Source organism: Sinocyclocheilus anshuiensis, unplaced genomic scaffold, assembly GCF_001515605.1.
Source record: "Sinocyclocheilus anshuiensis isolate Anshui unplaced genomic scaffold, SAMN03320099.WGS_v1.1 scaffold627, whole genome shotgun sequence".
Classification (NCBI taxonomy): domain Eukaryota; kingdom Metazoa; phylum Chordata; class Actinopteri; order Cypriniformes; family Cyprinidae; genus Sinocyclocheilus; species Sinocyclocheilus anshuiensis.
In genome coordinates this window covers 1,910,067-1,923,078 of record NW_015549703.1, presented here as the reverse complement: position 1 = coordinate 1,923,078, position 13,012 = coordinate 1,910,067, and the positions used below count along the sequence as shown (strand labels likewise).

The window sequence follows — 13,012 nt, the reverse complement described above, 5'->3', positions numbered from 1 at the left end:
TATATATTTTATTATATATTTTATTCAAGTTTTTTGTTTTCATTGAACAAAAGCGATATTTAATAGTTTTAGCTTGTTAATAATAACAGCATAGCCACAAGACATAAACAGCATGAATATAAACATATTATTTATTCATTCGATACCAGCATGGCGCTGCAAATGGCAGCAAGGACGCTGAGCTCTGCGATTCTTCTATTGTTTTTGTTGGTTTGTTCTGTGTTTTGTCATTCTTCTATAAGTTTTACTTGTGTGTAAACATACTTGGTAATAAAGCTCTTCTGATTCTGATTCTTCTGATTCTGATTCTGATATTAACCTTTTTCTTGTAAAGCTATATCCAATTTTACAACTTCATTGCCATGACCGTTGCCAACCTCAAAAACCCTAAAACCACTGTAAAAAATTATAAAGCTTCAAATTTGTGATTTTAAATCCTCTGAATATGGGCCCTATCCACTGACATTTAATTTCCTCACTGGGCACGAGTTGATTTTCTTTTTTCTTTTTTTTTTTTTGTGGTAATCAACATCATGCCACAAATGTTGTCGATTGTACCGAACCTGGAATATTCTTTCAAGCGGCCGGCTGCAATGTGGAGCAGACTATGATTATCAAAAGTCTGGCTTCACGAAACTGCCTCAGATCTCCATCCAAAAACCTTGTAACCCTGAAATGTAATACAGTTTGTGTTGTAGTTACAGTAGCAGATTGAGGTGAAGAGAATGTTTTAAGTCTCAGCACACAGGAGCTGTGAGTGGGTTGAGCGGGAGGCAGAGAGCCCTTTAAGCTGCTGATGAGCATGACGCACACCCGCGAAATACCAAAACAAAAGCCAGTTAATAAGCAGTGCTTTGCTTTTCTCTCTGCTTCTGTTTTCAAGCGAAGCTGCAGCAGAAGAGCTTTTCATTAGCCTTCCTCTCCCTGCTTTTGAATGCACTTTGAGCCCTCTGAGAGATGGAATAAGGCGAAGGCTCTTCCGATCGGTCTAATGAATGTTTACACGTTCGTGTTGATGGGTAGGACGTGGCTTGGCGGGTCGATGTTTACGTGTGCGGACGCCCACACAGAGACGTGTGAAAGAGATGAGATTCCTGTTATTTTTTTCTCCCTCAGTTGACTAAAACGCGTGCAGCTGTTGATTTTATAGATGTTTGCACATATGTGTCTGAGTATTTACATGTTGAAATATGCGAATGCTTGTTTACAGAATGCATGTGACTAATCTTCTGCAATAAAAAAAAAGATTAGCAAAACGCTAATCTTGTAATATTTTGGATTAAGCCATCAGTTTTTTTATTTTATGAGTCAGCCATGAGTCACACATTAGAGGATATTCCAGCGATTGTATCATGCTGTGTGAATGAAGATTTTAAACTAATTTGGCATCTATACACAACTTAATTTAATAACTCTTTCTTCCTTTCTCCGTTTTCGCTAGTGTATAACCCTCGCCACCGCACTAGCATCCATATCAAGACCGTAGGCAGTGCAGAGCAGTGCATAGTGTCACGACCACACTTATGCAAGCTTGTTTTTAACAAGTTTCACAGCAGATGTGTAATCTAGCCTGCAGGCTGTAATTGCATGTGTAAAATGCTAAAGCAGTATCATTCGTATCGCAGATTCAAATAATCCCACTGTGAATTTTTAAACTACTCGAGCTCCCGCAGCAAAAAATAATAATTTTACATTTTAAAACTAGAGGAAAGCCAGAGGGAAAACAAAATAATAAGACACAGAAAGACACTTGTCACTCTCCTGTGATGAGTCGTATGCAAGTTATAGATGAGTGATGTTACTGTTAGTCAATAAATCCCAAAGGAATGTGCAGGATTCTAATGGAATTATCTTAAAGCATTCAAAGAATCATAAAGGATCCTTTAAACATCTGCTAATTCTGTACAAAATTCTGTACAAATACACTGGAAATGGGACTTTAAGATTAAAAAGGATTTTAGTTGTTTGGTTATCCCATTAGGATCCTCAAGGTAGACATGAAATGACATTCAGAACCCATTTTAACTTCTGTAATTTGACATATTTCCAAGTGGGACTAAGGATTACATATGAATATTTAGGACAGGTCTTAATTTGTCTATAGAGGAGTTTATTGGATTGTGAAAAGTGGGATTTCCTTATCAAAATTTAGCCAGACCAGAATGTAGTTTACAGTGGATTGTGAAGGTCCCGAAACAGTGACAGCAGGTGATACACAAACTTTTGAAATGTTTTGAGTGAAAAAGTTTACTTGAGAGCATCTAGATACAGTTTATCTCAGTTAGACTGTTTGCTGTTGTTGATGCAATTTGCACTATTTTCATTAATCAGCATTAAATTAGTGTGTACTTAATGGCAAGATTTAAGAATAGGTGCATTACCTACAACAGTACTCTAAAATAATGCCATAAATGCTGATAGGCTATTGGTTAATAATTTTTCCCACCTGCATGGTCTATATGACATCAGCCGAAACAAACAAACAAAAAAAGTTTCAGAAATGGAGTTTGTGTTCAATACATTTTGTTTTCTTTGCACAATGAAGTGCAGGATGAATCAGACCAAATATTGATGATTTACTATATAGTCTTTGAGAAAAGATACAGATGCCAATCTTCCAAAAACCTGGTCCTAAAAGACACTGACACTGTGGGTAAGCCTTCTCCACACAGTGTAGAAACACGATAAATGTTTGACAGGATATTGAATGTCCAGTTTGGTAGATTGAATTTCTCACGGATACTGTGACAGTCTTGAGTAAATAATTCAAGAGGAAACGGTACTTCAGCTGTGTTTCAATGGAACATGATGTATCACTCTTTATGCTGCCCGCTCCTCTTTGGATGACAGGCAGCCTCTTTATATAAATAAAATCCACAGGTTTATGTTCACCTCTTCCTGTAGCAAATAAAAAGACCCATAAAAACCTGTATCAGTGTCCTCGTTTTGCAACACTGTGCAGTAACACCCGAGGACAGTTCTCAGTCCACATCTAACATAGTCCAGTTGCTGTTCTGTCTCACTTTTGGAGTGTGTATGTGTGATCTGAGAGCTCTGCAATGCAGCTGCAGTGGAGTGAGCTAGGTATCCATACGGAGAGAGGAAGAGTGGGGGGAGGAATGAAGGATAGTACCTATTTAACCTGCAGTTAGCAGCAACTGCCAGCATACTCTTGATGTAGATTACTTTGATACATGTAGATTCTTCAGTGCTTGTCTTGGCAAGCTGAGTATTTTTAACCACTTGATTTGGAATTTGGCAGAAACCCATGCATTAACAGCGATGCATGTGATCTGGCTGACAGTTCTGACTTTTAAGGTCCAACAGTACTGCACTGACATCACCATGCAAAGGTATACCTTTGTACCTCATCTACTTCTAAAGGATGCATATTAATACCTTCAAGGGACAGTTCACTCAAAAATAAAAATTCTGTCATCATTTGTTCACCATCACCTTCTTTTACATACAATGTGTTCATTGTTGTTTTTGACCCCATTGACTTTAATTATATTGACAAATGCAGTAATTTCTTCTGTTCCACAGATGAAAAAAAAAAGCCATACAGAACTGAAATGACCTGATGGTGAATAAATGATGCCAGAATGTTTATTTTCGGGTAAACAATCCTTTTAGGGGTACATATTAGTACCATTTAAGGGTACTGTCCTGTCCCAGTGATAAATATTGCACCCCTGAAGTTTTTTTTTTCAAGTTTGTTGTTCTCAATTTGTCCATTTGAATCACTTTTAAACATTTTGTCAGCTGCAAAATGGAGGTTTGCGGTGATAGAAGAACAATTTTGAGTTTTCCAACAAACCTTTAAATTAACAGTTCTTAAAAAATACATTTTTAAATTCTTAATTCTGGAATGTACTATACAACTTTTAAAATCAAAAATATTTTAAAACACTAGGCATCATACACGATTTTGTAAATGGTTGCAGAGAAAATTGGCCATCACACACTAAATGAATGAGGATCACACATAAACAGACTTTTCAAATCATGCTGAAAACAACTTCCGTGTGACTCATTGGTAGGAGACACATGACAAATGAAAACAATGTGTTCTAAAATCAGCTCAAAGTATCAAGCCTGATTGATACCCTCTAACTTATTAAAATCAAAGTCTGAAGCTAAAAAATCTGAGTCTGTACCCATCATACACTTTGTGATTTTCTGTGAATTGTGAATGGTCCAAAATCTACAGACTGGCTCTGACTAGTGTCAAATCTTTGCATAAGTCATGTAGTGTATTCACTCCTTGTGTATTCAATCCTTCTTGATTTAAGAATGTTTAGATATTTTGTCTGGAAACAAGACAAAAGATCTAAGTAAGAAAAGCATTTTTTGCAGTATTCCAGGTTTTACAGAACTTTCTTATAATCTGAAGAATTCTTTTTATTATTATAGAAGAACTTTTTATGCAATGGAAAGTTTCCATGGATGTTAAAATTCTTCATGGAACCACCAACACCAGTAAAGAACCTTTATTTCTAAGAATGTCAGAATTAGTGAATGCACCCTATGTGCATTTCCATATTGATTTCATGCATTTCCATATGAATTCTACTGCATATTTTGCTTGCATATTTGTTATGCGCTTGAATAGCTTTGACATGGTGTACAAAAGGGTTTAAACAAGGGTTTAAGTGAGGATTTCTACTGTCGTGTGGGTTCGGATTTAATGTTCATCCAGACGCAATTGCTTTTTTCGTTTATTCAAATAGTGTTTACTGTCAGTACAAGCCACATTCCAAGGATTAATCCCAGCCGCGGTGGTGCGCCTATTCAAATTTGGGATCTATCACAAGTTATTTTGAACTTTCGGAATAGAAAAGTGAAAGTCTTGAATGTCAGTGCAAATGTTCATCTTCTTCTGGGGCAATTTAATGCCATCCCCAGTAGGGAGTTCTGACAGCATGAACAAAATCCCTACCAAAACAGTTCGGGGCTTTGACTTCACAGCTTCACAGACACCCCTAAAGGTTGCAGGGTTTGGATAGGGTGCTCATATCACACTGTCTGCTCAGGGACGTGTGAGTGCCAGGGGCGTAGATGTCTGCCAACTGGCTCTGGTTCACCCAGGGAGAGTTTGAGATTTTTTTCCTGCTTCCCTTTCTGGGAAAAAAGATGGTCAGAGCTGTCACTTCCATCTGGGTTGAAAGAAATGGCTCGTCCGACTGCCATCCTCTCTCAGCCAATTAGAGCGTGCTCCTAAGTGCCACACTTCATCCACCAATCACAGCTGGGTCTGCGTGGGGGGCATGGGGTTCAATTTTGGCATGGCACCAGCTACAGGCGGATTATAAGCTACAAGTTGGGCTTCTCTTTATTTACTGTGACAACTGCATCAGCAGATGATATGAATCATCTAGGTTCAAATTTATTAACTGTTTTTCAAGTTTGCTCAAGAGTCAAATTTGACCCCATAGGTACTTGGTACAGTAGTCGATTTAATTTGTACGCAGTTGCTAAAAAGCATTTGTAGACTGGCTCAACAGTCAAAAATTTAGTCTGAATTCATACTGAAAAGCAAAAAGTGCTTTTAAAGGAAGTGGATGTGAAAATGAAGTGCATGTTTTTGTTCTATTTTTAGAAGTAACACTTAGTTTGGGGGTTGTCTGAGGACAGTGTAACAGCTTGTCCTGTTCTTGACTTAATCTCTGTGCTGGGGTCCAGCAGACAGGTTGGTTTCCTGTGGTGCTTATTTCCCAGAATGCACCACAAAGCTCACACCGGGGGGTACGTGATGATCAACCCAGTTTCTGCAGAAGTTAACTTCCACGCATTAGCCCGGCCGGCCGAGAACGGAGAAAGTGATGTGGCTGTCTTTTCATAGACGTCCACTTCATCAGCAATCCATCCATCTCTCTTTGCTTGTACAGGAAGTGGCCCTGCAGTGCTGTGACAGCTGAGAGTAAATTCAAATACGCAGAGTCATAAACAGATGCTTATGATGCTGTTTTCTCTATTCCAGCTCAGTTTTTGTGGATTTATAATGGATTTGTGGAGAATAAACAAATGACATATGGCTTTAGTTTGATCTGAATTGTGGAATCAGATGCAGCTCAATTGTTTGAGTTTTGTTAATTTTTGTTAGCTTTGGCAAAATCACTTTTAACGTAAATCTGTTCAATCGTGGGTATCTTGGAAACGCCCTGGCCAGCTACTTTTTGTCTAGGCAGTGGTTATAGAAGTATAGCTCCTATCTGTTTATATGGGGAAAGGCTGAAATCTCTCCAAAACTGTTGGCTAAACATCAAATTTGTAATAAAATCGGACTAAAATATTATGTATTTTGCTTCTAAAGCTGAAATAATTTCAGGTCAGTGCTGCCAATAGAATGCTGCAGTGATGATGTATTTTTGTAAGCCAACCCAGAAGTAGTCATGGTCCCTGGTCCCCTCGACAAAAACCCAACAGAATTTTTCAGAAAGTAAGCTTGTTTGTTCATCATGACAGTTTTCACAAATGAACACAAGTTGAATAAAATGTGAGACTACTTTGTGCTTATTTTAACCACAGACCTTTTAGCACTTAAGCAAAAATCTATAAAAAATCTCAAAGGAAGTGCTAAAATGTTAACTTTTGGCCTACAAAAATGTTTCTAGAGCCACAAGACAATGGTCCTTGGGCTAAAAGGCAGGGCATCGTTTCTTACTACTTTTCACTTTTCCTCTGCTCTATTTTGTTTCCTAATCTAACTTTATAATAGACCTGGCACTGTATACTGTGAATATTGTTGGCTCTGTGACAGATTGCTTATGCTCATCTATTGGAAGTTGCTTTGGATAAAAACATCTGCTAAATGCAGAGATGTAAATGTTTTGCTGCGTTGAAAGGTTTCTCCCATTCATTTTCTACAAGTGGTTCATTTGCTCCTAGTCTTTGGCTCCAGTAAGTCATCACAGTTGTTTGGGGAGCAGTACTCTGGACCTGCCTTCTGCATCTTTGCTGGTAGGTCGGATTTGTTGGCTGGCCTCACGCCTGGTACTTTCACAGTGCCCAGCATATGTTCTCTAGATCAAGATCATCAGAAGCCTGGCGCTCAGACTTACCTGGCGCTCAGACAGGTACTGTGCCCACTGTACCACACCTGCTGTCGCTTCAGTATCTATTCAAACCCCCTCAAGCTTATTGAGTGTTACTGCCATTTCTGTCCACCAGAGTGTGCTGTTTTTCAGATAAATATTTCACTGATGCTGGTACTGTAATGTGCTCAGTTTATGCCTTGTTGCAGTGAGATTTACAAAATTGTGTATTTGTGAGTGTGCTAGTGTAGCTAAAGGATTGATGCTGGTCTAAAAGTGACCTTGATCATGTACAGACTGCGAGGTGAGAGAGAAAGAGAGAGTGACATTGAGCTGACCTGTTTACTGTTTTTTCTATGAGGAGTGCTTTCTCTGAATCCGACACTGCCAAATAAAAAGAGAGTCCTTGTCAGTCTGCAATAAATAACTCAAGTCTCTAAAGAAGAGGTCTTCGGTTGTTGTGAATGTCCTTGTCTTTCTCTGTCACTTTTGGAGACACTTTCACAGATACAGTGATTTGCAGTGACAAAGTCATTTATTTTTAGTGTGATTTGGTGATATGAGATGACATGACCAGCAGTGGTCATTGGGGATATGATGTGGGGTGTGTCCTGTGATGGAAGAAAATTGAGAAATTTTGATTTTATGCAAATTATTTGGTACTACCAATTAGAGTGAAGACAAATAATAGCACATTCATCCATCCATCCATCCATCCATCCATCCATCCATCCATCTTTATGTCTGTCTGTCTGTCATTTCATTCAGTAAATCATTTTGGTAATGCTTTACAGTAAGGTTAGTTTTTTTTATCATAAACTAAAAAATAACAATATTTTGATAGCATTTACTAATGTCAATGGTAATTTCTATAAGTACTAATGCATTTCATTTTGTATAGATAACAATACATTTACTAATGCTAATTAAATGAGCTTTAATTTAAAGTACTATTTATTTATTTATTTTCCTAGTGAAGCTTGCCTGTTTAAAAAGTAATCTCCTCAGTGCTAGCATGTTGTGGTTGATTGCATGTTGCTATGTGGTTGCTAATCAATTTATTGGCCCAAGTCAAGAGTCCACCCTCCAATTTTTATTTATTTTTCGGCTGGTGCCATGTTTTACAGTTTGAGCTGTGTTTTTAAACATTCAGGATTTTCTTTTCATATATTTTCAAACTTTGTGAAATAGTTTTCAACTCCACATATTTGAAACACTTTTGGTGTAGAGTGCCAGTGGGAGTGCTGCATTAGATTGAATTTTTAGTGCTAGGTTTAATGCTTTCCCACGATTCCCCAGTTAATCAAGGTCTCAGCGGGGTTCTTTCATGACTACGGCACCACCGATACCCAGCAAGCTATCAGACTGTAATCACAGTGTATCTGGCCTTCAGCAGATAAGTTTGCTGTGAGACGATTAGAAATTTAGCATATATGACAGTGATGATATGGAGGAGTCACTTGTGTGAGTCTTTGGCATTGCCCTTGGCCATTGCAGCTGACTTTACAAGTTAAATTAAGCTAAATGTCTTGCATCTGAGAATTAATGTCACTAATCTGCAACATTACTGTACATTCAGAACATATGTGTATCTTAAAGGTGCTGTAAATGCTTTTGTATTGAATGCAACACATAAGAAGTCCCATTCTAACCAAAAAAGGGCAAAAAGGTCAAAACCATTACAATCAGAATTAGGAAAACAGCTAAAATTTTATATTTAATTTAAAAAAGATTTTATTTGGTTTATTTTTGTATTATTTTTATATTTTTATGTGTGTTTATATATATACTGTATATATATATTATTATTTTTTTGTATGTTTTATTATGTTATATTTTATTTACAATTTTTTAGGCAAATTCTTGTCACTTAATATGGCTTCAATGTAAGTCTGTGGGTTCTTTTGCCCAACTTGTGGTCTACTTAGTAATATCACACCCCTCCTCATCAAACCACATAATTTTATGTAATTTTACATGCTGAAATGCAATACTTAGGATTTGGCGATTTGGCCAAATCCCTATGTAACCCTATATATGAGCAAAGTTATGCTTGCCTTAGCTACATCAGTAAATTAAAGTAACATAATACCTAATTTTGGATTACATAGCCTTTTCCTTCCACCAGGAATTATAGGGTTTTGCTTAGGAGTTACTCTGTGCAATCAGGCAGAAACTTTTCCTATAATCAACCAGTTGCAATAATCCTAAAAGCCTCGAGAAAGACCCTTAGTAACACCGAGTGAGGGATTGAGATTGAAAGGGAGCGAGAGGGAAGGAAGGCGTCCTCCCTCGAGGAGTTACTGTCAGTCAGAGAGAAGGAATGAGTCGTGGCTGATCAAAGCCTCCATTAGCAGCACAGACACCAGCACACACTCAACATCCCCACTGAGCAATTAAGATATCATGAACATCTCTGGTGGCCCAAAGTCATCTGAAAATCCACTTCAGGGCAAAACTGAGAGAGAGAGAGAGTGGGCGGGAGATAGAGGGCAGAGTTCTGACACGAACGGACACTACAAATTAAGATTTACAAGCTACTGCTGTACTTTAAAACTTCAGCTTTAATTGCTGGCACACTGCAATGCCTGTCTCGCCCTCTTTTTCTCATTCTTTCTTTCTTATTTATGAAGGGTAAATGCCCTTGTTGTGGATACATTGTATGCCCATGTACCTTGCATAGCCGACAGGAGACGGTGACATTTGCTATAACCCACCAAATTCAGTAGAAACACATGTTCTGTCAAGTGTATCATCACAATACAGACTGCTCTTCCGTCCTTCACCCTCATTTTTCATATATGTTGTGACAGGTGAGGAAGATGTGAAGAAAGTGCACTTCACATTGACACGCTGCTGTCCTTTTTCAAAGAATCTGCTGTCAGAGTGTGTTTTTTCAATGTAGTGCAAATCATATATGGCACCTACCAATGTTGTCTGGTCCTGTTTGCAGCTTAACAATCACCTGAAGGAAGGGACTGACATGTAAAGTTAATAACCAGTTTTTGTTTTTATGTGTTGTTTAGGGACAGGTTAATTGGAAATGGATTATACCAATATAATGTACTGGCATGGAAAAATTCAAGTGATGGCATAGCAGTCCTGGTTATAAGGAAAACGAATAACAGCATCTCTTTATCATCTTAAAATTGTACTCAGTATTTGATAGGACTGCTCAATTTTGCAATTGTTTACACAATTTCTTTTGTATATTTGTAATGATTTTAAAATAATTTAAAACATTGCTTATACTTAATAATATATATTTGATATAACATATAATTATAATATTACATTATACAAGTGTTAATAATTTAGTGCTGTCAAACGATTAATCGCGATTAATCGCATCCAAAATAAAAGTTTTTGTTCACATAATATATGTGTGTATACTGTGTACATATTTATTATGTATATATAAATACACACACATGCATGTATATATTTAAGAAAAATATGTTGTTTATATAATAAATATATTTATATATAATATAAATTATGATACATGTTATTATACATGTAAATATTTTCAAAATCTATACTGTATGTGTGTTCTTTTATATATTCATAATAAATATACACAGTAAACATACATATATTATGTGAACAAAAACATTTATTTTGGATGCGATTAATCGTTTGACAGCACTAATTATTACATATACTGTTCAAAGGTTTGGGGTTGGTAAGGTTTGGTAAAGCTACATTTTTATGATCAAAATACTGTAAAAACTGTAACATTGTGAAATATTATTACAGATTAAAATAACTGTCTTCTATTTTAATATATTTTAAAATGTAATTTATTCCTGTAATGGTAAAACTGAATTTTCAGCAGCCATTTCTTCAGTCTTCAATGTCACATGATCCTTCAGAAATAATTCTAACATGCTGATTTGGTTCCCAAGAAACATTTCTTATTATTATCAATGTTGAAAACAGTTGTGCTACCTAATATTTTTGTGGTAACCATGATATGTCTTTTTTTCAGGATTCTTTGATGAAAAGAAAGTTCAAAATAACAGTGTTTATTTTTAAACCAAAACCTTTTGTAACATTACAAATGTTTTTATAAATATACTGTCAATTTTGATCAATTTAATGCTTTCTTTGTTGACTTAAAGTATTAATTTCTTTAAAAAAAAAAATCTTACTATATATAATATGCTAAATAATAAATTCTCTGAATTTAACATGTGATGTGATCAGGTCATAATATACTATAATATTGTCTATCTTTATTGTTAATATATTTTGTACACTGCCTTCTGATAGATACAGCATGTATGGTGCAGTATTTAGTTAGTATAAATCTTATATTTTCTGAATATACCTTCATTCTCTGACACTTTTACATGAGTAGATGATGAATGTTGATTGACTTTAAATATCCAGTGGCATTCTGTTCAGTCAGCGTATTAACATTAAGCATTTTTCTGATCATTTAGGAGTAAGGAGTGACCCCTTCACCTCTGGTTCAGATGGCAGACGGTCGGCAGCCCGAGGACAGCGGCCCCCAGTGGTCATCTCCGGGAGCCCAGGGCTCATCCTCCCCAGGTGGGCATGGAGAGAACGGCTTCTCTTCTACCTACAGGACTTGCCAGCCTGGCGGTGCCCACAGTGGTTCTGCCGCCTCCTACGCCAAAGAGAACGGCTTCAACGGAGACCTCACCTCTGGACACGCTGTGACTGCTGGTGAGAAGCAGAAAATGCCTTTCACATGAGCTTCTGTCCACAGGAAACCCTATGACTAATAACTTCAATCAGTGCTAGATGATTAGCTTTTGACTTCAGATTTTTTACACAGCAATTGAAGTGAAAGTTGTTAAGGATTTCCTTTCCAAGTTGTCATATGATAGAGGTCAAATCTGTGTATATTTATTATGTATATATATATATATATATATATATATGTAAGAGAAACAGGTAAATTTAGCTCAAATGGAATTATTTTTGATTTTATAGGGAATTTGGACAGAATCGCTGTTTTATGGCTGATCAACTGAATAGGTCAGCTGAATGGCCGTACAACATCAGCTCTGCATGGATATTAATATCCAAAATATAGCGAAAACGCTATTCATTAGCACAATAACAAGATCGGCAGTTTAAGACATTAACTTGTAAGCACAAAATACAAGATACTTCTCTTTTTAATATAAATAAGACTTAAAATCTAAGACATATAAACTAATCTAGCGCATAAACATACGCACTCATACATTCACACAAGTTGCAGAAAGAGAAAAAGTGAGGAAAGAATGCACCCTCGCATTGAGTTTCTCAATGAGGCTATTAAGCTTTATATTAAATGCACCAGTTCAGCTTGGATCTGGAGGAACTTGCGTTGCTTGTTTAGGGGGTTCCATTGTTGTCGATGTTGCAGAAAGGAGTTTCCCAAGGTTGCTGATTGGCTGGAAGTTCAGAAAAAGGTAAAGTTTGACGAGACTAGGTGGCGTTTCTCCTCATGGTTTTAGAGGAGCTGCTGGCATTCAAGCCAGAGCATGCTGGAACGGCGCTCGAAGAATTCACGGGCAAAAAGAATGGCTAAAAGCATAAATCAAAAAGCAATGACTAAAAAAATGGCGGCTAAAAAGCCAACAAGGCAAAAAGCATAATTTAATGGTGTCCTGAGTATTTAAACCGGGCTGTTAGACACATCCCAAATGGTGTCTTGACCAGTTAGACATTGTCTTAGCTTGGGGTGTTGCTATGTTTCTCCTCCCAATACATAAATCAACATGTTATCTTATCAGTCACATGGTCCGAATTTTACCGCTCTTGCAGAGTATAACTTGATGTGATTTCTATAACCGGAATATAATACATTTTACAAAGTATTGATTGATAGAAACATTTAAAGCATGAATTTTCAAACTCATACATACCCAACATGAATATAATCCTATAAACTATTCAATAGTTATTCAAAATACATACACAATAAATGATTAAAACGTGATAGTCTAATGTGT

At 36.8% G+C, this 13,012-nt stretch overlaps 1 protein-coding gene across 3 annotated transcripts in view; it reads left to right on the top strand.

Annotated features, from left to right (window-relative positions):
• Positions 1-13,012, top strand: part of LOC107660616 (microtubule-associated protein 2-like) — a 118,973-nt gene that overhangs the window by 59,771 nt on the left and 46,190 nt on the right. For all 3 annotated transcript variants that reach the window (XM_016449977.1, XM_016449975.1, XM_016449973.1), the window contains one exon: positions 11,486-11,732. In XM_016449977.1, the coding sequence (XP_016305463.1) occupies positions 11,519-11,732 (214 nt within the window). In that variant the 5' untranslated portion in view covers positions 11,486-11,518. The remainder of the gene's footprint in view (positions 1-11,485; positions 11,733-13,012) is intronic.